Source organism: Alternaria hordeiaustralica (genome assembly GCF_023758085.1).
Source record: "Alternaria hordeiaustralica strain BMP 2776 chromosome Unknown scaffold_51, whole genome shotgun sequence".
Taxonomy (NCBI): Eukaryota; Fungi; Ascomycota; class Dothideomycetes; order Pleosporales; family Pleosporaceae; genus Alternaria; species Alternaria hordeiaustralica.
The window spans coordinates 102,712-122,476 of NW_026056823.1; the positions used below are offsets into that span (position 1 = coordinate 102,712).

Sequence of the window (19,765 nt, forward strand, 5' to 3'; positions counted from 1 at the left end):
CATGATGTAGGTCGCTACGTTCTCCTTTACATCTCTTCGACCGCCTTGCTACTTCGATCCCAGACCCAAGCCCTCCTATACTCTTAGTCTCTCTTCGATACCACCGAGAGCCTCAATCGGGCTCATCGGCCGATGTTGCTCAATACCAACCTTCTGCATCAAATGCTCCTCTTCATGTCCTTCATCCTGGAGCACACTATCCGCACGATACCTGTTGCCCTCAGCTCTTCCAGCTGTCTCTTCAGATACAAGCTTCTCCTGTTCCAACTCCCACTTGCACCTCTCCTTGCAATCCCAGCACACACTCCTCTTACACACGCGCATATCGTACTTCCACTCATGTCGGTTCAGCATCTCCTGACAGTGCGCACAGTCCATCGGAATTACAATCGTCTCCATATCGCCACGTCGTCGCGCAATGCTAAGACCCTTGCTGGAGCGAGTGTGGATTTTCATATCCCCATCGCTACCAGCATCGATGCCGTCGAAGACAACGAGCTTGTCGACTTTGCACCACCACGCTGGTCGATTGCCGGCTTCGGTTCGCGCACGAACGGATGTGCTGGTGAAGGCGCCTAGTTGTGCACCTGGACCCGGCAGCCAGCACCCATTCGTCGTCTGCCGAGGCGGTGTGAATACACGCGTCTTCTCTTCCTCAACCTTCTCTTTCTTCGCCGACATGTTCAGTCGTTCCTGCAGAAGCGCTGTAGGCGATCGCAGAGCAGCTTTTGACTGCGTCTTTGAGTTGCGGATCAGGTCGTACCGCTTCTCGAGCTCAGAGCGTGGCTTGGAGGAGTCGGACACCGGGTTCGTTCCTAGGTTCAGCTCTGCAGGCCGTTTCAGGCGTGCTATCGAGTCTGTGCGTTGACGGGGTGAAGAGGTCGATGTTGATGCGGTGTGCTTCAAGGAGATAGATGAGTTTCTCGATTGATGATGGGTGTCATTCAGAGCGAGGGACGTGGGTCGGGACTGTGGTGGGAGGCTGTCATCGTCTGAGACATACACACCAGAGTCTCGGTCGCGGGATTGCGTGGCACTGGTAGTTGCGGTAGACACTGGTCGTTTGAGGGTGCTGTCTTGGCCGTGCGCAGAAGGGGGAGGCGCGGCCTTTTTTTGCTGTGGAACGGCTTCCTGGACATGATGGCCCGCTGCTGTCTCCTTCTTCGCAACAGAAACAAGTCCCTCTGTCGCAGCAGTGGGTTGAGGCTTGCTCAATGACGACGATTTTGGTGGCGGCGCTGGTGCCTCCTCTGTGTCGTCCAAAATCAGTTTTTTTGAGTAATTCTTGACTGGACCCTGAAGCTCTCGCTCAGGCTCTTGTATCAAAGGCTCCCGCTCTCCAGCAGGCGGTGTTGCGATGAGGGGTACTGCTTCCAACACCTGCTCAGGCTCCAGCGGCATGGCGTCATCGTCGAAGAGGAAAACCCCAGAATCCTCGCCGTCCGGATTCAGATCCAGGTTCTTGGCTACCAGAGGGATAACCATACTAGAATCTTGAGCTGCTGCATCTTCGTTGAGCAGTGGTGCCTTGGACGGATCAGGCTTGTTGCTCTTCCAGAAGGCGAAGGAAGGCATGTTGTTTAAGGAAAAGACTGTGGGCCGATTACTATCGGAAACGAACGAATGTAGAAATGAATGGATGAAAGACTGAAGAGCAGTGTCTTGCCCAAATGTTACTACCATCTCGCTCTTTACATACCCTCAACCCACCACGCCGCCTACAGACCCTACAAGCACAGCCCCCGCAACCCACGCGTCCTCTAATACCCCTCTCCATCTTTACACACACTAATCCCACATCTCAATACCCTGAATAATCTCCTTCCACGATGCCAAATGGCTCTCTGACGTCTGTATGCTCGCTCAATGTGGAGGTGGTGCGATACGAAACACCGACAGCCGGGATCTAACTGGTGCATTGTTTTACAACATCCCAGCCCGGCCCTGTCTCAGACGCGACTGACGTTCATGCGCGCTAGGATCATGGGGGTGGTATATCGATAAGAAGGATGTGGGACGGGGATGCGGCTTATGCGTCGTGTGCGTGAGGAGGGGTGGGTGTTGGAAGTTGATGATGTGCGAGTATTTTGACTGGAGTGTTTTGAAACATCTATGAAGGGGACTACCTGTCTATGCGTATAGACTCTTTTGGTATTACTTTGACGTTGCTGTACTAAGATAATACAGTAGCTAATTAGTTCTGGTATGCAAGCATTATTACACGACGCGTCCCTTCACCTGCTTGATGTTCTTGACGTTGATGTCGCGCCATCCCGCCGCGGCGATAAGAGCGCATCCCAGCATGCAAATACTCGTGATGAGCATGAGCCGCTGCGAATCAGCATACGACTGCGCAATACCAGTCCTCTCAGGCGATCCCCATTCGTAAGACAGTTGGTTAGGCAGTGAGGCATAGATATCCGCGACATTGACGCCAGCCGGGACGTTCTTGACGAGATTGTTATAGAAAGTTCCGGTCCAGATAGCAGCTGATACTGTGCTTCCGACCGCACTGCCGATGGAGCAGAAGAGGTTGAGAACAGCGATGATGACAGCCATATGCTGATGGTCTGATGGCGCCATCATAGCCAGCTCGCCGGCGATGACAATCGTTCCGCCTGCGACTGCAGTAAAGATCTGCGTCATCACGATGAAACCCACTGATGTCCCCGGTTGTCGGAAGTGGATCATGAGTCCCAAAGCCAGGATGTCAATTGGAAGTGCAAAGAAGACGGCAACCCACTTGAAGCGCCCCGTGATCCTGATTGCCGGCCCGACAGCGGCCAAGCACCAGAAGCAAGAGACCACACGGTAGATACTCTGGACGTAACTGGCTGTAGTCACGTTGAGGTTCCAGACCACCTGCAGCATGGAACCGAAGTAGCTTCCCCAAACCGCGCTGTTGAAGTAGACGAAGACGAACATGATGCCGGCGAGGAACACGGTACGGTCCAGGAGCAGTTTGTACGGAATGAACGTGACAGGTGCGAAGAACCTTTCCCAGATGGGGAATGCGATGAGTAGGATGAAGCCAGCGACAATCATTCCGATGATCATAGGACTCTTCCACTTCTCCGCCTGGTAGCTATACAAGCTGAACGGCAGCAAGAATAGCGCCATACCCGCTACTAGTATCAAGATACCAACAGCATCGATATCGACACAGAATTTCCTGATGGCTGCAGCGCTCCAGTCGATGCGGCGTGGCTCGAGTAATCCTTGCTTTCGCGCTTTCCTGTCGTTGAAGAGAACCAAGGCAGCGAGGGGTGTGACGACGACGGGGATGATGATGGTGAAGATGCCGAAGGCCCAGCGCCAGCCCGGTCCGGATAGCACGGATTGTGCAACGGGACCGCCGATCCAGGTCGTGATTATGTAGGGCGAGGTTGCGAAGGAGAGCATGAGAGCGCGGTTCTTGAGGGTCGAGGTATCGGCAATGAAGACGGTCAGGATGTAGGATACTGCTTGTGATCTGACATCTTGTTAGCGATATTCTTTCCAACCTTGCCTGTCAAGATGATGCTTACCCGGTAGAAGAGAACACCTGAGCCGCAGCATACGTCTCCACGTTCTTACATGAAGCCATCATAATGTATCCCACCATCCACACACACAGCGAGAGTAAGAGTCCTTGAGGCCGTCCCCACATATCCAGTAGCTTGGCTAAGGGGATCTTGGACAACCCGCCGATGATGGAGGACATGATTCCTGTAGCGGCTGTAAGGGAGTGGAGACGGAATGCGCTGGTCACGTATGGGTTCATGGCGCGAATGACAACTTCTTGAAGGGCAGTGACGAAGTAGATCCACCAGATGCTGTGCGGATGTTAGCAGAGACATGGAGATAGAAGAGCGAGACCGACATGACATAGGCGCCGATGAGATGGTATTTTGTCCATACTGTTGCCGCCGCCTCGACGGCTTTGACACCAGCTTGGGCGTTGCTGAAGAGACTTTCTTGATCGGTAGCTTTGTTGTGAGACGCATCGGTGTGTACGCCCTTCTCTGTGTCGGCCGCTTGATGAGATATATCGGCGGGCTCGACAGAGTCTGTAGCCTGGTTCTTGGAACGAGAGAGGAACTGCATGCTGTCTGACACTGAAGTGATGGCGCAGTCCGGCCAGAAAGGAGGGAAAAGGATCAACGAAGAGGCCTACTACACCAAATCATGGTCTCTTGCAATGCGTTCTTATACTTTCTCAAACACCCAGAACCCTATTCCACCCGTTTGTCACTCGTATAAACCCACAGAGCCGCAGTCTTTAGGCCACCTCAGGCCACTGCCGACCCTCCAGGACCAGGACACTGGAACCGCCTTCTACATTTCGCACCTATGACAAGGCTACCAAGGCAGTTTCAAGTACTTGGCAGTGCTTGGTCCCGGTTCATCGATACTTGAAGTAGTATTGAGGATGCGTAAAGTGGAGTAGTGGTGTTCGTGAAGGTGCTAGCGCGGAAAATTCGATCAGATTAGATGCAGAGATAATCTTATCAGCGGAGGTTCGGAGCATTGGAAGTCCGGGCGAAGCTCGGATCTTGGACGGCATTGCAGGAGCGCAACGTGTTGTTTACTGGAGGCGCGGTATTGAGATGGAATTGCTGCCACGTGTCTTTGTCGCTTTTCTACCTCGGTGACTCTGTGTAAGTTTGTGAAGGAGCTGCTAGGTGTCTGCTGCTGGTGTAGTCGACGTCAGAGATGTATGTCGATTGCGAGGGCTGGCGCGACGTCAAGATCGAATCGTGATCGAGAGCCGTCCGTCACGTTACATTGGACAGTACTGCGCCCCTACGTTATTACAGTTCTGGCAATGCGCTCCCGTTGTCACGGCGTCTCAGTGATGTTTCGACCGGCTAAAGGGCTATGATGCACAGTGAATTAGGAAACCTGCAGCAGACTACAAGTGCGATGACTGAGTGACTGCACCCGTATGAGGTGAGACCGTGCCGACCCTCAAGCGTCGACGCGGCAGACAATAACCTGCTCATGAGCATGTGGGATGAAGTCCGTGGGGTGTTCACTGGCGATTTGCAGGATGTGCATGAGAATTGCTTCTGCGCGAGTGCCGACATGCCGGGCATGTAGGTGTGGTGCGCAAACCCCCAGAGGGCAGCTAGCGCAGCTGGCGATCAATCGTTATCACAAGACAAGGTGTGCAGGGCGTGGAGAAAGTTGAAGCCACTCCATAAGACGGCAGGCCGCAGCTGACGATGCGATGAGAGAGCGATTCGTCGTGTTCGGGAGATAGCAGGTCTTTGTGCGATGCGCTGGCAGGCGTCGGTTCGTGCCTGAAATGCGCCTCGGGTGCGTCAGCGTTCCCGTCCAGGGCTGGCCGGATGCAACCAGGCAGCTTTGAGCGTGCCAGTCTTCACAACGTTAAACCTCGTCCATCGTCGACTGCAGCGCGTTCAAATGCCCACGCTGTCTGCGCGCCACAGCCCCCCTGTACCGACAGCGACAGCTCACTCCCCGCGCCAGGCCCTGTCCAACGGCCGCACGCCGCGTACTCATTACAGCAGCCTCATCTACTTACCGCCCATTCGCACCCGGACCTGCCTGCTGTCCAGGCCCCAACCAGCGAAGACGCGCCGGAGCCCGCGCAGGATGCCACGAGTGCTGCGGCCCATTGAAGCAAAAGCACGTCCATGATGATGCCTCCGACTGCATCCACTGCCGACGACCTCGACGGCTTCCAGTCCTTGACCGGCGTGGCAGAGAGTGCAGAGCCCACTACGTCAACGCCCGCCCGCGACGACCCCACGAGCAGCACCACCGCCCCAGACATGTCGGCTCCCATGCGTCAACACCCGCTGGCTGCCCAGCGCCCGCCCTTCAGCGTCAACGGCTCGCCCTCGCCGCGCTCGTCGCGAGAAGCTTCGCCCGCAGGCCCTCACCACCGCAGTGCCACGCCCTCCGGCGCCAGTGCGAGGCCGGGCTTCCGCTCACGCAAGAGCAGCGCCGATGCGAGTCCCAGCCGCGGCTCCAGCCTGTCCAACTCTGCTGTCGCCCCGGGGGTGCAGCGTGCTCTCTCCTCCACCAGCATACCGGAGCTCACCCCAACATCGTCGACCGACACGGTGCGAGCCACACGCGCTTCCAAGCCATCGTCAAAACCGAACTCGGGCGACACGACTCCCCATTGGCCCCTCTCACCGCGCCTCAAGTCACCACCGCCGGGCGATGACGGTCGCTCTCGTTCGCGCACCAACTCGCTGCGTTCGCAGATCAGGAAGCCCGAGGCCCAGTCGACGCCCGCTATCGTCGTCCAGAGCTCGTCCCCAGCCTCAGTCTCTCGCTTCCCAGTAAGAGAAGACGTGCCCGTGAGCGACGTCGACGAGCCACCATCCCAGCCACAGACACAGCCTCAGCAAACCATCAAGGCACCCTCGCGCAGTTCCGGCGGCGCGGCTCCCAAGCTGGCAACGGTGCAAGAATCTAGCTTGCCTGCCACACCCGGATTTGATGGTCTAGAGCCGCAAAGGTACGCTTTCCCCGCAACGGCCCCACTGTTTGTCATCGCGACGCACGTTAGACTATCGACGGAGCCAATTTCCGCTGCCATCCGCAAACTTTGTTAACCTCGCTCTTAGCTTTGTTCCCCCAGCGACTTCCCACAGAACTGACCAGGACCGAAATGACGTCAATTCGTCCAAAGTCACCGAAGACCTCAGCACCAAGCACGACACGTCCAAGCACACTGAGAGCGGGAGCGACAGCGCGACCAAGAGCGCCAAGAAGGGCAAGATGCAGGAACAGCGCTCCGCCTACACCCATCGTCCACACACCGTCTCGGCCAAGCCCTCCCTGTCCTCCATGTCGACGCGATCGCGAGACCCGCCCCTCCGCAACATGACGGTCGAAACCGAGACCGTGCCCTCTGTCGCGCAGCCGTCAATTGTAAACCAAGACAGATCCGCCTCGGGTCGCGTCGACGGCGGCATACGGCTCAAGCCCAGTAACGAGACAATTCGTCCCAAGACCCAGAAGAAGGCCCCCAAACGGAAGGCCGCATCCATCAATGCAGGCACTGGTAGGTTGCAACACATCTCGTACCACTATTACATTCCACGTCGGCCGGAGTACGGCTCTCGCTCCGGCGTGCACCCGTCCGTCGGCAGCCCCGTCTCATACCGCTCATATGACGACCGGCCGTCTTTGTTGACCTTGTCACCCCCAAGTCCAGCGTTGAGCATGGCTTCTCCCCGCCCTCCCCATCTCAGCTATTTTTATTCAAGCACTAACTCAAGTTATCGTACAGCTTCATCCAAGGCAGATGTATTCGAACAAAAGGTGGCCAGCGCCGTCGACGAGGCCGACTCGTCTGACTCGGACGCTACCTTTATCTACGAATCGAATCCTCCCGAGCAGCCAACTCGCAGCCGCCAGCACCACTCGCGAACGCCAAGCATGACGTCGTTAGCCAGTCTCACAGACCCACGACTCCAGATCCGCGACACGCACAAGCATCCAAGCAAGAAGAGCAGCATCAAATTCACGAACCCATACACCAACGCGAGCATTGATGGCGATGACCGCGGCGAAGGTACTGTCCGCATCGGCTCCGGACGAGCGGGCGGAGGTAGCCACCATCACCACATTGGAAGACATGGCCAGGGTCGGGGCGCGCTCAGCCACATCACTATGGACAGCGACAACTCGGTACCACAATCTTCGCGCGCACGTGGCCCGTCCTCCAGACACACGTCGCAACCGAACAGCCCTCGCTTCCATACTTTCAATGTTGGCAATGGTCACAGCAACGGCAGCAAGAAAAGTGGGGAATTCTCTGCAGCATACGATATCGACGCCGAAAACATCGCCGATGATGAGCGCACACCTCTTATCCAGTCTGGGCGGAGCCCACGGGCCCGCACGCCTCGCCAGCGCAACACTGCGACTATACGCCAGCTAGAGCGCCGGCATCACCGTGATGGTGGGTGGTGTCGGCGGTTCGCTGGCTGCCTGGTTCTGTCGATCCTGCTGCTCGTCGTCGTATTCTGCGCTGTTGGGCTCGTCTTTGCAACTACGAAGCCGCTCACTAGCCTTGTAGTGCGAGACATTCAGAACGTCGTTGCAAGTCAAGAGGAGATCATGCTGGATCTCATAGTCAACGCAGTCAATCCCAACATTATCGGCGTCACTGTATCCGATATGGACATTTCGCTGTTTGCTAAGAGCAAGCATGTCGGGTCGGACAGTTGGTGGCGCGAGCACGGGAATGGCCCACATGACAATGTAGAAGATTGGAGACCGATCGAGGAAGACGCAGTTCCAGATGTCTCGATTACCGGTGTAGACGAAGGAACCGATCCTATCGAGGGCGAACCACGGACCATGCTGCTAGGCCGCATCGCCCACTTCGATTCGCCATTAAACTTTGAAGGTTCCTTTTTCCAGCGGCACCGCGCCGAATCTATTGGCGAGCTCCGACTTTCGCACCCTGGAAACAAGACCGAAGCTGGTGGCAGCGAACGTTGGGAAGAGGTCCTGCAGTATCCTTTCGAATTAATCGTGCGAGGCAACTTCAAGTACACACTGCCCCTCAGCACGCAGGAGTTCAAAGTCCCTGTCACGGCAACCCATTACTACGACCCGGATATTGAGCGCAAGAAGAAGCTCGACTTTGCAGAGAAAATAGAAAAGAGGAGGAATCCATTACCTGTATCAACAAAGCCTTGGGGACGTTACGACCGCAGAGCCCTACCGTTCTGGAGTCTCCTATAGCATGTCCTATCCTGTATCACAACATTGCCCGAACCAGAGGGGCTAGCACAACCGTGTGGCCCTAGCAACATCGCCCAAAAGAAACTGATACCCACTAAAAACGAGTTCACGACACAATAGACTTGTCCCGTCCCGGCAATCGCGAAATCAGCAAACGCGTTGCCCTTTTTTTCTTTCGGCTCCACAGCCGTTCACGAATTCCTTTTTCGATCTGCAAACCACCACACACCGCCTCCTCCGAACCGGCTGTTCGCATGCTCTCACAGCGAGTGATTTTGAGCGCCCTTCCTTGACCTTGCGCTTCAGCGATGGTGTTTGTATCATGACGTTTTCTTCTTCTGCATTGCCCAGCTTTTGGAGGACCCAGCCTCCGTCCCCAGCGACTTTCAGCACTTTTCTGGTTTTAGCTTGGAGGTGGATTGCGCCTTGCGAGTCCAAAGACATTCCTTTGATCTCTCTTCTATGTATCCATAATTTAGCCCTTTACTTTTGGTTCCGGTTGGACCTTTGTTCGTTCCCATAGCGGCTAGGGTGGTGCATCAGGTTAGGTATGGCATGGCATGGTATGGTAAGGACTGGAAAGACATTTGCATTGCGCTGGGAGTATGGACATACAGGAATTTATTGAGTTACTCATACTGATATCTCTTATCTTGGCACCTGTGATGTACTAAATCTCGATACCCAGGTCATGAAAATCGTTAGGTCCTTGCAGGGCAGGCGACCAGACATACTCTAAAAGAGCGCCATGGATACATCTAGCGGTCAGCCTCGCCACCCTTGCTCTTCTTCGCTTGTTGCTCCGCAGTTCCCTGCGCTCCCGTGGTAGCCGCGACCTTACGCTTCTTGGGCGGTGCCTTGGCAGTAGCCTCAGCGTCCGTGGCAGCCTTGGTAGACTTGTGTGCAGTCTCAGGAGCAGGCTTGACCTCCAGAGTAGATTTCTTCTTCTTCATTTGAGCGTGTTCTTCCTTGGCCTTCGTCTCGGTTGCCTTGTCCTTATTCTTCAACTTCTTGAAGATTGCATCAAATTTCCGGTCGTTCTTGCCCACCTTCTCTAAGCCCATGTTGTGCCCGGCGCGGCTGGTATAGAGTTTCAGATTCCATGCTTGTATCTTTCCGGTGCTCACATCCTTTCGATACAGGCCCTCGACCATATACGCATGTTGGTCGTCGTGGAGGAAGTTACACGCTTTGCGAGGACAAGGGAGATTACTAGCGGGATCAAGGTTGTGCCTCTCTTCCTTGGTGCACCTTGTTTTCCATCTTGGTATCTGCTTGGGAGGAGGAATGGACTCAGGAGTAGGGGTTTCCGAGGTAGCTTCCTGTTCTGCGGGGTTGGACTGGCGGCCGGTGTTCTCGTGAGGTCTGTACCGACGTTAATGGCTACTTTGTCCCACCAGGCTACTGACAGAAGAACATACCGGACTCGTGGCGGCTGCATGATACGATGGGTGTCTTGAAGACGTGGCTCTTGTGGATGTGTACCCTCTTGGGATATCTCAGATTCCTCGCTGGTCTCAAACGCAGCCCACACCGCAGCCTCGAACTCATCCTCGGGTGCGTCTGCTGTTGACATTAGAGTTTGTATCTTCTTCGATCTGGTCAACGTACCATGTGTGGTCTTGGAGATCTGCTCGTAAGCCTTTACCAGGGCCGGGCTCATGGACAACTCGCGGTCGGGTTCATCGACCTTGCTGCGAGCTTGTAGTAGTACATCTGGCTCCAAGCCCCCCAGCAGTTCCTTGGCGGCAGCGACCTTGCTCATAAGAGTGTTCAACTTGTCTAGAGTCGTGACTCCCGGCATGTCCTTGAGGGCGACATCGAGACGAGCCATCACGGTTGCCGTGGTATCCCCCAGGTTGAAGGTTTCATCGCCTTGACCACCATTCACCGCAGGTCCTAGGTCATATCCAGATGAGGACATTGCGTTCACTTCTATATGTATGTCAGGTTCATCGCTTCACTTCGTGGTTACAAAAAGACTTACGAGGAAGAGTTGGGTATTGGGAATTGGGTATGATTAGAGAGGAGCAATGGTAAAACGATCGTGTGGTATCAATCGGAGGAGGCGCTAAAGAGTAGTTGTGGGACGAGGACAGTGCTCTTTGCGGTGCTGTAACGGGAGCCTATCGCGTTTGCAGTGACGTAGTGGTATCGAAATGAAGGTCTGGAGTCGGCCCAAACCCATGTGACTGCCTATAGTCTGTCGACGTTCAGATTCACGATGGGGCGCTTATACACGTCTTAGTCTCGTACTGGAAAGCCGGATGGCTCCGATGCGTTCGAATCTCCCCCCATTCTAGTTCCTCTTGCATCCTGCCTGACACGCCATATTTCTTTGAACGTGAGCCTGTAGCCTAAACCATGCAGGGAAGACTTGGGCTGTGTGACCACGCAAATTCACCATTCACTATCTTTTGCGACCGTAATCAGAGCTTCGGCTGGTCCAAGCGCCAGTCTAGCGCCCCTCCACGTCCTTTCGAATAACACCTTCCACTTTGTTTACTTTTCTTCCTCTTCAGTCGCACTCACATCCGCAAGATGCGTGCGACTCGCAACCTTCGGCGTTCTAGCCTGCGCCGGCCGCTGCCGCTGATCGACTGTAACTCTCAACCTTCGATCTTCTTTATGAAGGTAAGTTCTGGAGATGTCGCGTCAACCCTGTGATATCCAGCTGACTTGATACTTACAGATCGCCGGGTTCTGGTGCCCTCGCATGCGCACAACTTTCACGGAACCGAGAGTACAAGTCGACAGACGAACGCGGCTGAGTGAACCCGACAGGTTTGCTGGACCCCAACAACGGCTGTAGTCTTATAGGCTGTGGTTTACGCTACAGTTGGCTGGCCCTTAGCCTTTATGGATTCGGGTTCGGCAGGGTCTATGCTAAGTCAAGGAGAGTGATGGCCTCTTTGACCGCATAGATTGGGGCTATAGTAGGTTCGCAAGTTCACTACCGCTGGCCCCGACGGCTTACCACCACTGAGGTGAGACGCTCTGGCAGATAGTGGGTCTGTCGTCAGGTTCAGTTATGGACAGTCACTGCTCGTATGTCAGGTACAATCGTTGGATAGACAGGATCAGCAACCGCGGCTGCCTTCTTCGTGGTCCTGTTTCAGGTCACAACAATGGTGGTTCGACTCCATCCCACGTGTACCCGCCGCCGGTGTTACCCTTCTCAGGGAAACGTGTGCGGAAGATATCTGCGATAAGAAGACTTGCGGAACTTCTGATAGGTCAAATGACCCACGATACATGACATGCGGGTAGCTGGCTCCCATTATCGACGACAAAGAGACAAGAGATCAGCGGCGGTCGTAAAAAGCCTAAGCTGTTCTTCTGTTTCTCGAACCACGGCACTTGGAGAGGGGCCCATGTGCCACTTTTTGGACTCTCCAAGACCGCCAACCATCGGTGGTCGTACGCCTCCGCCGATGGAAAATCCTATGTCACCATAGGTAAACTTGGTGGATGTTTGTGCTATCGTTGTGCAGGCCAACGTAGTGACAGCAACACCGCCATTGTCCTGAGGTCGGTCTTTTGCACGATGTTAGTCCAGTGCAGACCCAATACCCGAAGAGGTCGGTTCTCTGCCAAGGTCTCGACTCGCGTAGAGATACATACCCAGACTCAGGACTATTACTCGTGGGGCTCGGAGGATGAACATCAGGTACGTACCCCTTCCCACCTTAGCACCCCTTTGGTATCGTCTTCACCGAGCGTAGAAAAGTCCTGACCGCGGAGCATCTTCACGGATGTCTCGAGGGCCGGACGAGATCTCAACATCTCACCTTGGGCAAGTGTCGAGAGTGCTCGCACTTCCAAGATCAAGTGGCAAGCCATGCGACGCAAGTCGTCTTCATTGGGCATGTCCATACTGCGATTCAACTCGCAGTATCTTTTTCATTGAGTCATTCGCCTTTACGGCGGGTCTCGAGGAAGGAGAGAGAAGGAAGGATACCAACACCATCGTTTTGTACCTACAGAAGTCAGATGTTAGGATGACTTCCAGGAGTGCTTTGCTGCTAAATCGGGGTGTGGTGTGAGGTCGCCATACCCCTTGGAGGGGTTGGGCAAAATGACGTTTACATCCAAAACAGCGCTAGCCTGTTCAAGCCGCAGACCTTAGCAACTACCCTTCCTTCCGAGCAAATGAGAGCACACACGATGCATGCGCGATACGATTGATTCTGTCATCTACATCTCATCCAAGACCAAGCTGTCCCAAAGCCACCCTCTCCACTGCGTCGTCCTCGTGACCTTGATATCCAGGCGGTTGCTTCCCTCCCCCTTCAACGCGCTTTCCGCGATCGGAAACTCGAGCAATCTCCACTCGCCCGCCCGTGTCGCACCACGATACGTATCCTGACTATTCAAAAGACTGGCGCTGGTGATGTTACCCACCTTGACGTCGTTGAGCAGGATGTCGCAGCTCGAGCCCTGAGAGAAGCCCGCCAACGAGACCGTCAACTTAGCAGCGGAGGTGCTCTTTGAAGGGAAGAGAACAGACCAGGTGCCGAGGGCAGATTGACCGAAACACCAGTCGAGAGGGGTGCTGGTGCCGACGGTGTAGGTCAGGTTTGCCGGGCACTTGGAGATGCGGGCGTGTTCAAATGGGTGGGCTGGGTCCGCGAGCTTGAAGCCGTCGCTTGTACGGTCGAAGTCGCCGATCTGGAAGATGCGCTTCGCGCTGTCGGTGACCTTCCATGTCATCTCCTTGAGGTTCGTGTTCTTTCCCTCGCGGATCACGACGTCGTTTTGTGTAAAGTTTGTTGTGACATCGCCGATTGCGCCGCCGTTGCCCCAAGCATAGAGCGCGTATGTGCCGGTACGGATGTCGTGGATGTCGAACTTGCCGTTCTCGTCGGCGTATGTGGTGTAGTAGTAGTTTTGGCCTTGGTCGAGCGTGGACACTGTGGTGTTGCGGTTGTCTCCAAGGAAGACGGCAGCGCCAGCAGCTGGGCGTCCATCGCTCAAGAGAAGCTTGCCTTGCATCTTGCCGCGAGACTGGTAGGGCTTGTTGTCAAACCACTTATACGGCCAGGCTGCTTCCTCCTTCTCCCAGCGGGCTGCGGCGTCGTCCTTGCTACCGTCGTTGAGGTACCAGAGCCATGGCCCCCAGATTTTGCCATCAGCAAACGAATCACGCGCAATGGCCTGGTAATGTGTGCCGTGGATCATGTTCAGCTGGACAGCATCTCCCGTCTGGGACTCGCGATGAACCTTTAAGAGGTTAGTATCAAACCGCATACCAGCGAGGCGACCGGATCGAACATACCATGAGCTCCTGCTTGAGATGATCGCCGTTGTAGTAATCCTTCCCAGGGTTGAGGTACCAGCTGCCCACTTCGTCTCCATAAACACCGTAGTATTCTTGGTCTCGAACAAACCCGCTCCAGTCATACTTCGTCAAGAATGACCCGTCAGCCTTTTGCCAGGTTTCATCCTGGACGTTGGTAGCTTGACGGTATTCTTCCAATGCGGGAAGCACACCATCTTTGACGTTGTTGTGACCACGTGGAAACGAAGCGTTATCTAGACGCCACAAAGTACGGAACTCGCCCAGCGTAGGCAAGTCGTGATTGACAAAGTACTGGTATGCGCCTGGTAGGTCATCGTAGATCACCCAATGAAAGTCGCCCTCCTTCGCCGTAAACTTGACGTTGATATAATCGGTATCCGAGTCCACAATCGCGGCGGATGTCCAGTTAAAATCAGATGCCGCACCGTCTACAAGTTGTTAGCTGTGTTGTGGCTCCGTTGTCGCAGCACCTCTTCACACATACTGTAACTAACATAGTGCCCAACAGCATCTCCAACGCGGTCCTTGCCCTTGTACCACAACTTATCGGCATACTGGCGATTTTGCGTAACATTCCAGATCTCGTTGCCGATAATCCAAGTCGAATTCCCAAGGTCTTTCAGAAAGCTCTTGGGCTTCTTTGCGCGCTCCTCCACAGGAGCAGCCGCAGCGAGTGCAGCAAGGCCGAGGAACTTGAGGGCGCTCATGATGATCCCGTCGATGCGAAAGTGTACTTGGCGAGGATAATTCTGAAGCCATAGTAGCTCTGGTCATTATATACCGCTGCAAGCATGCACGTCGCTCGAAGAAAGCTAACGTGCCTCTCGGCGGAGATGCCCCGAAGTTATTACCGGGTAAGCACTGGGGTCGCGGGGTACCTGGAGCAACCCCGGACAATTTGATCGACAAGAACATTGTTCCGGAACTTCCTGCAATCGCGCTTCTTCGTTCTCCAGTAGCGCGTTCTTGGGGCGGTGTTTGCCCGCGCGTGCATCCTGGATCTGGGAAGGCGTTCGTGGTGACACGGGTGAGGCTCCCTGCAAAACGTGGTCAACCGCCACAGCGTTGGGCGAAGAAGCACCGAACGCGTCTTGGGAGCGTTAGACAGAGTTGTAATCAACATCACGAGGTACCAGCAACCGGGTCGATGCTCGCGGTGATGTGCAAGAGTTCAGGAGGTGGCCGAGGGAAGCACCGAGCGGGACGCTTGCCTGTTGCGGCCTGGAACCGTTGCTACTAATCAGCATTACACGGGAAATCTGTGCTCTCCAGAGAATCTTCCATTCTTGCGCGAGGTATAGGACAGTCTAATGAAGGCTCCACCGTATGTGTGTGTGTGTGTGTTTGCCAACTTCATCTACGATTTCTCTTCCAACGCCTTCGCATCAGCCTCCTTAGGTGTTTGCGTTCCTGACGCAGCTGTCTTCTCACCTTCCACCACCTCAACATGATCCCCGCGACGACGGCCCTTGCCAGTGATGTCGCGCCACATACCACCGAAGTTCCTGGCTAAACTCTCACGGCCTTCCCATAGAGGATATACACCAACAGCCATAGTACTGCACATCAGCCAGATGATGCCAACGATGACCCATCCTGAGAAGAACGACTGACTGAAGATGTAGCCGGAACCATATAGAGGCATTGGCCAAAGTACGAGAAGAACGAGTGTCAGCGTAGCGGTGGTGATCTTTGCAATCTTGGAGGCGCGGAACAGCTTGGCTTGTTCGGCGGCTTCGGCTTCTGGAGAGAGGGCAGCATGGCGGCCGTGCACGGCTTCGATATCCATGTGCGCAGCTGCTGTAACATCCGAATCGTCGACAAGGCGAATGTTCTTCATTGACACCCAGTCGTAGTTGTCAACTCCGAAGATTAGGGTCAGGACCGGGATGAAGATGACGGGCGAAAGCAGTGCGACAACATTACCAGCCAACATTGGGTTGTTGGCGCCAGAAGTAGCGACAGTGATCACACCGTCGTTCAGCTTGGAGGTGGTGACGAGCCAGGCGGTGATGCTGCAGCAAAGACCCAACACTGGCGACAAAGTTGCCGCCCATTTATTCTGACCCTTCCACATCAACGTGAGGGTTGCTGGAAGAACCGCAGACGAGATGATTACGCCCATGAAGACGTAAAGCCAACCCATGCTGATACCTGCATACCAGAGGCCGGTTGAGAATGCAGCCATGACAAGCCCAAATCCACATACGCAGACGTGTGAAGTGTAGACGAGACGTCGGCCACTCGCGCTGGGGTTGATGTAGGTTGCGTAGATGTCGTATGTCAGAATACTGGAAACGGCGATAAGCTGCGCCGAGAAAGCTGAAGTGACGGCCATGAACACGACTAGAAGGGTAGCCACTGCACCGCCAGATCCGAGCAGTGCTACAGCAGCGTACGGAAGGGTGAGGCCCGCACTGATCGAGGCTTCATCCATACCGTTGGGATAGGTAGGGAAGTACTCCGTGCTCTGCAGTGCCAGCGCGGCAAGGCCCATAGTGGTTGCGCAAAGCCACTGGTAATGATGTTAGAACGGGTTTGAGATGCGCATATATGGAGAACCTACCGGGATAGCGAACCAAGAGAGGCCGCCGATGATGTATCCAGGAAGAGCATGAACTGGGGATGCAGCAATAGCCTTGTTGTAGTCTGCCTCTAGTCAGTTTCTGATGACACTCCGTCTAGAGGAACACTCACATCCATTGTCCATGAAGACAGTTCCGAAGTTTCCAATAATGTTGATGACGAAGAAGATGGCGCCATCTTTGCTCCTCATGGTAAGATAGCTTCCGCCAGCGTTGCCGGGAACGGGGGTGGTTGCCGAAAGCTCCTGCAGACGATCGTACACTGCTTTGGGCGAGCCGAGCCGGTCACCAGTAGCATAAGTCGTGAATGCGAAAGTAAGGAGGATGATGAGGAGGATAACGGTGTGGACGTAATCTGTGAGAAACGTAGCCTTGATACCACCAAACATGGTGTAGACTACGACACCCAGGGGAAGTAGGAAACAGGCTGCGGCTGTGGGTACACCGGTTAAAGAGCTGATGACGGCAGATCCGCCAGTCAACAGCATGGCTGTAACGAGTATGTTGGTGAAGAGGCCGAAGGTGATGTAGACAAAATGCGTAGCCTTTCCATAGCGAGCACGCACAGCTTCGAGGAACGTCTATGGAGTGGTCAGATCTAGCTTCGCCGATAGCGAGAAGCTGTTTCACTCACATGAGCGTTAGGGGCTCGCCTCTTGAGTTCGATCGCAACGGTCGCAAAGAGCAGGATCTGTACGGTAGCACCAGCGGCATACCAGAGAGGTCCAGAAACACCTAACGACAATCAGATCTCTGATTTTCTGTAATGTAGTGTCGAAACGTACCGTAGCGGAACGCGACCGAAGAACTCTGCAACAGGGTAGCTGCCCAAGTCCACGAAGACACTACTGCTGAAGCTACCAAACCAGACTTGACAGTACGACCGGCAGTTGAGAACATCTCTGAAGTTTGCACCTCATTGTTGTAGCGCTTGAGGACCCAAGTGGTAAAGACCTTTAGGTTGTCAGATTGTTGCGCCTGTAGCATTCATGTATACATACCATGCCAAGGGCGAAGAGAAAGCCAACACCAAGCACGATGCCATAGCCCCAACCCTGGCCAAGGGGAGAAGCAGAAGGGCCAACAGGAGTACCGCCGCCAGCCATGTCGAGAGATGTAGCTTGTTTCAACGTCAAGCTTCAAAGCGTAGGCTGTCGTACCAACCCAGCGGGGCAGACGAGGTATCTATACCCCAATGCATCCCCACGATTACCGTTTCCCGGCTTCAGCTCGGTCCCAAGACTGCTATCTCGAGCCTTTCAACCGCACACAACCATCTCGTCGATTGGCAATCGGGCCGGCACATGATTGGTTGAAGATATGCGCATGTCAAGACTAGGTAACGTGCAACGACGGCCAAGACTAGAAACCTCTCGTCTTCTACGCAATTTTGAAGCTTATATTAGCAATGAGGTCTTGTTGTAGGGCACTTTCAGCTCTTAGCCGACTGGGCGTTGCATGATCGCTCGCGTATGCTGATAACGAACGGCTTTGCAACGGAGGTGCATCGCGCTTGCCTCGTAGTGGCGGGCAGGACCGAATGGCTCAGCGGAAATTTTCTCGCTCAGCTGTGAGTGGCTGAGATCTGTGACTTTTTGCTTGGGCAGGCAGAACCAGGTCTAGGCGTGGAGATAGTGGGCATGTTAGAGGCAGGTTGGGCAGGACGCAGGCCATCTAACTAAGGGCGCGCTAAGACATAGCATGCTAAAGCATCTATGCGCAGTTAATACGCACGCTAAAGTAGCGCTTTAGTAGATTAATTATAAATTATTCTAGAAATAATCTTACTTAAATAATAATAATATAACTCTACTAAACCTCTCTACTAAACTACGCTACCTATAATAGTCTACTAAATCTAGAGTATACTCTAAGAAAATGTATAAACTATTTCTAGATTAATCTATAAATAATTCTAATAAATTTAGCCTACTTATAAGTAATTTCTCTAGCTTAACTAACACTTATTTAGGTACTTACTTTTTTCTACTAATATATAGAGTAAACTTATTATCTATATAAGTTAGCTATACTACTATATTAGAATTTAAGGTAGAATTCTTTATAAAGTATAAATTATTTCTAGATTATTTCTTAATTATTTCTAATATTTCTTCTAGTAGAAGTATATAAGTTACGCTATACTTAAGAACTATCTACGCTAAGCTTACTAGCTAAGAATAGCGTTTACTAGGTAAGTTAGAAATTCTACTAATATCTAGATCTAAGCTAAAATACGTAAGTTTATTTAAATTATTTTTTAATTAATTCTTAATTAATTCTATCTAGGTTTCTATATTTAGATTATAGCTACTTACAACGCTATTACTAACCTCTCTACTAACTCTCTTACCTCTCTTACTAACTCTACGCCTATATAGGCTTCTGCTTAGCTAGAATCTAATAATAAGTCTAAGTTAGATTATTTATTAAATAATTTAGACTATAAGTTAGATTAATTAGTAAATAATTTAGACTATAATAATTTTAAGAACTCTACTACTACACTAGATAATAAAAAAGAGAAGAAAGAGTAAAAAGACTAGAAACACTTTCTCTAGAATATTATCTAGATTAATAATTTAGAGAAAGAATAGGTAAATTATTTCTTAAATGTTTTTAAATTATTTCTAACTTTTATAGCTTAACTTTACTACTATAACTAATATAGTTAGAGACTACTATAATAATTAGTCTAAAGATAAGCTCTCTTACTAGGCGTATAATATTAATAGCCTAGATATAGACTATATTTAAGGTAAGTTTTATTTAGATTATTTCTAGAATAATTTAAAATTATTTCTAATAAATTTAGATTATACCTTCTTCTAGAATAAAGAGAATAAGTGTAAATCTTACTAGTTCTTCTTATACTTTTCTTCTAAGCGTTTACCTACTTTCTCTAAGAGTAGTAGTTCTAGTAGGTAGTTAAGTACTATTTCTAAGTAAATTATTTCTAGAATAGTTTAGAATTAATTTAGTATAAAAAGATGTATAGTATAAATAAAATAAATAAATATTCTATAACTTTCTCTCTACTATATACTTTGTAAATAAGTACTATTATTATATTATTAATAAGAATAATATACTATATCTTACTTAGTAGAATATACTAAGTAAAATATAGTTAATTATAAAGTATTTTTTATTTAAG

At 52.3% G+C, this 19,765-nt stretch overlaps 6 protein-coding genes across 6 annotated transcripts; 1 reads left to right on the forward strand and 5 right to left on the reverse strand.

The window, feature by feature from the left end:
- Positions 1-75: 75 nt before the first annotated feature.
- J4E84_011000 (uncharacterized protein) lies at positions 76-1,575 on the reverse strand (the record flags this gene model as incomplete). Its single annotated transcript, XM_049393555.1, has 1 exon — positions 76-1,575. The coding sequence occupies one exon, from the start codon at positions 1,573-1,575 to the stop codon at positions 76-78; it is 1,500 nt and encodes a 499-aa protein (XP_049238765.1).
- A 642-nt stretch (positions 1,576-2,217) lies between these two features.
- Positions 2,218-4,086, reverse strand: J4E84_011001 (uncharacterized protein; the record flags this gene model as incomplete). Its single annotated transcript, XM_049393556.1, has 3 exons — positions 2,218-3,472; positions 3,528-3,815; positions 3,863-4,086. 3 exons carry the CDS (start codon positions 4,084-4,086, stop codon positions 2,218-2,220), a joined length of 1,767 nt encoding a protein of 588 aa, XP_049238766.1.
- Positions 4,087-5,648: 1,562 nt separating this feature from the next.
- On the forward strand, positions 5,649-8,721 carry J4E84_011002 (uncharacterized protein; the record flags this gene model as incomplete). The annotated part of the gene is made up of 3 exons (XM_049393557.1): positions 5,649-6,478; positions 6,615-7,027; positions 7,256-8,721. The coding sequence occupies 3 exons, from the start codon at positions 5,649-5,651 to the stop codon at positions 8,719-8,721; spliced, it is 2,709 nt and encodes a 902-aa protein (XP_049238767.1).
- Positions 8,722-9,479: 758 nt separating this feature from the next.
- J4E84_011003 (uncharacterized protein) lies at positions 9,480-10,645 on the reverse strand (the record flags this gene model as incomplete). Its single annotated transcript, XM_049393558.1, has 2 exons — positions 9,480-10,086; positions 10,143-10,645. 2 exons carry the CDS (start codon positions 10,643-10,645, stop codon positions 9,480-9,482), a joined length of 1,110 nt encoding a protein of 369 aa, XP_049238768.1.
- A 2,273-nt stretch (positions 10,646-12,918) lies between these two features.
- Positions 12,919-14,730, reverse strand: J4E84_011004 (uncharacterized protein; the record flags this gene model as incomplete). The annotated part of the gene is made up of 3 exons (XM_049393559.1): positions 12,919-13,944; positions 14,000-14,451; positions 14,508-14,730. The coding sequence occupies 3 exons, from the start codon at positions 14,728-14,730 to the stop codon at positions 12,919-12,921; spliced, it is 1,701 nt and encodes a 566-aa protein (XP_049238769.1).
- A 650-nt stretch (positions 14,731-15,380) lies between these two features.
- Positions 15,381-17,714, reverse strand: J4E84_011005 (uncharacterized protein; the record flags this gene model as incomplete). Its single annotated transcript, XM_049393560.1, has 6 exons — positions 15,381-16,538; positions 16,590-16,672; positions 16,721-17,189; positions 17,243-17,343; positions 17,394-17,562; positions 17,610-17,714. 6 exons carry the CDS (start codon positions 17,712-17,714, stop codon positions 15,381-15,383), a joined length of 2,085 nt encoding a protein of 694 aa, XP_049238770.1.
- Positions 17,715-19,765: the final 2,051 nt, after the last annotated feature.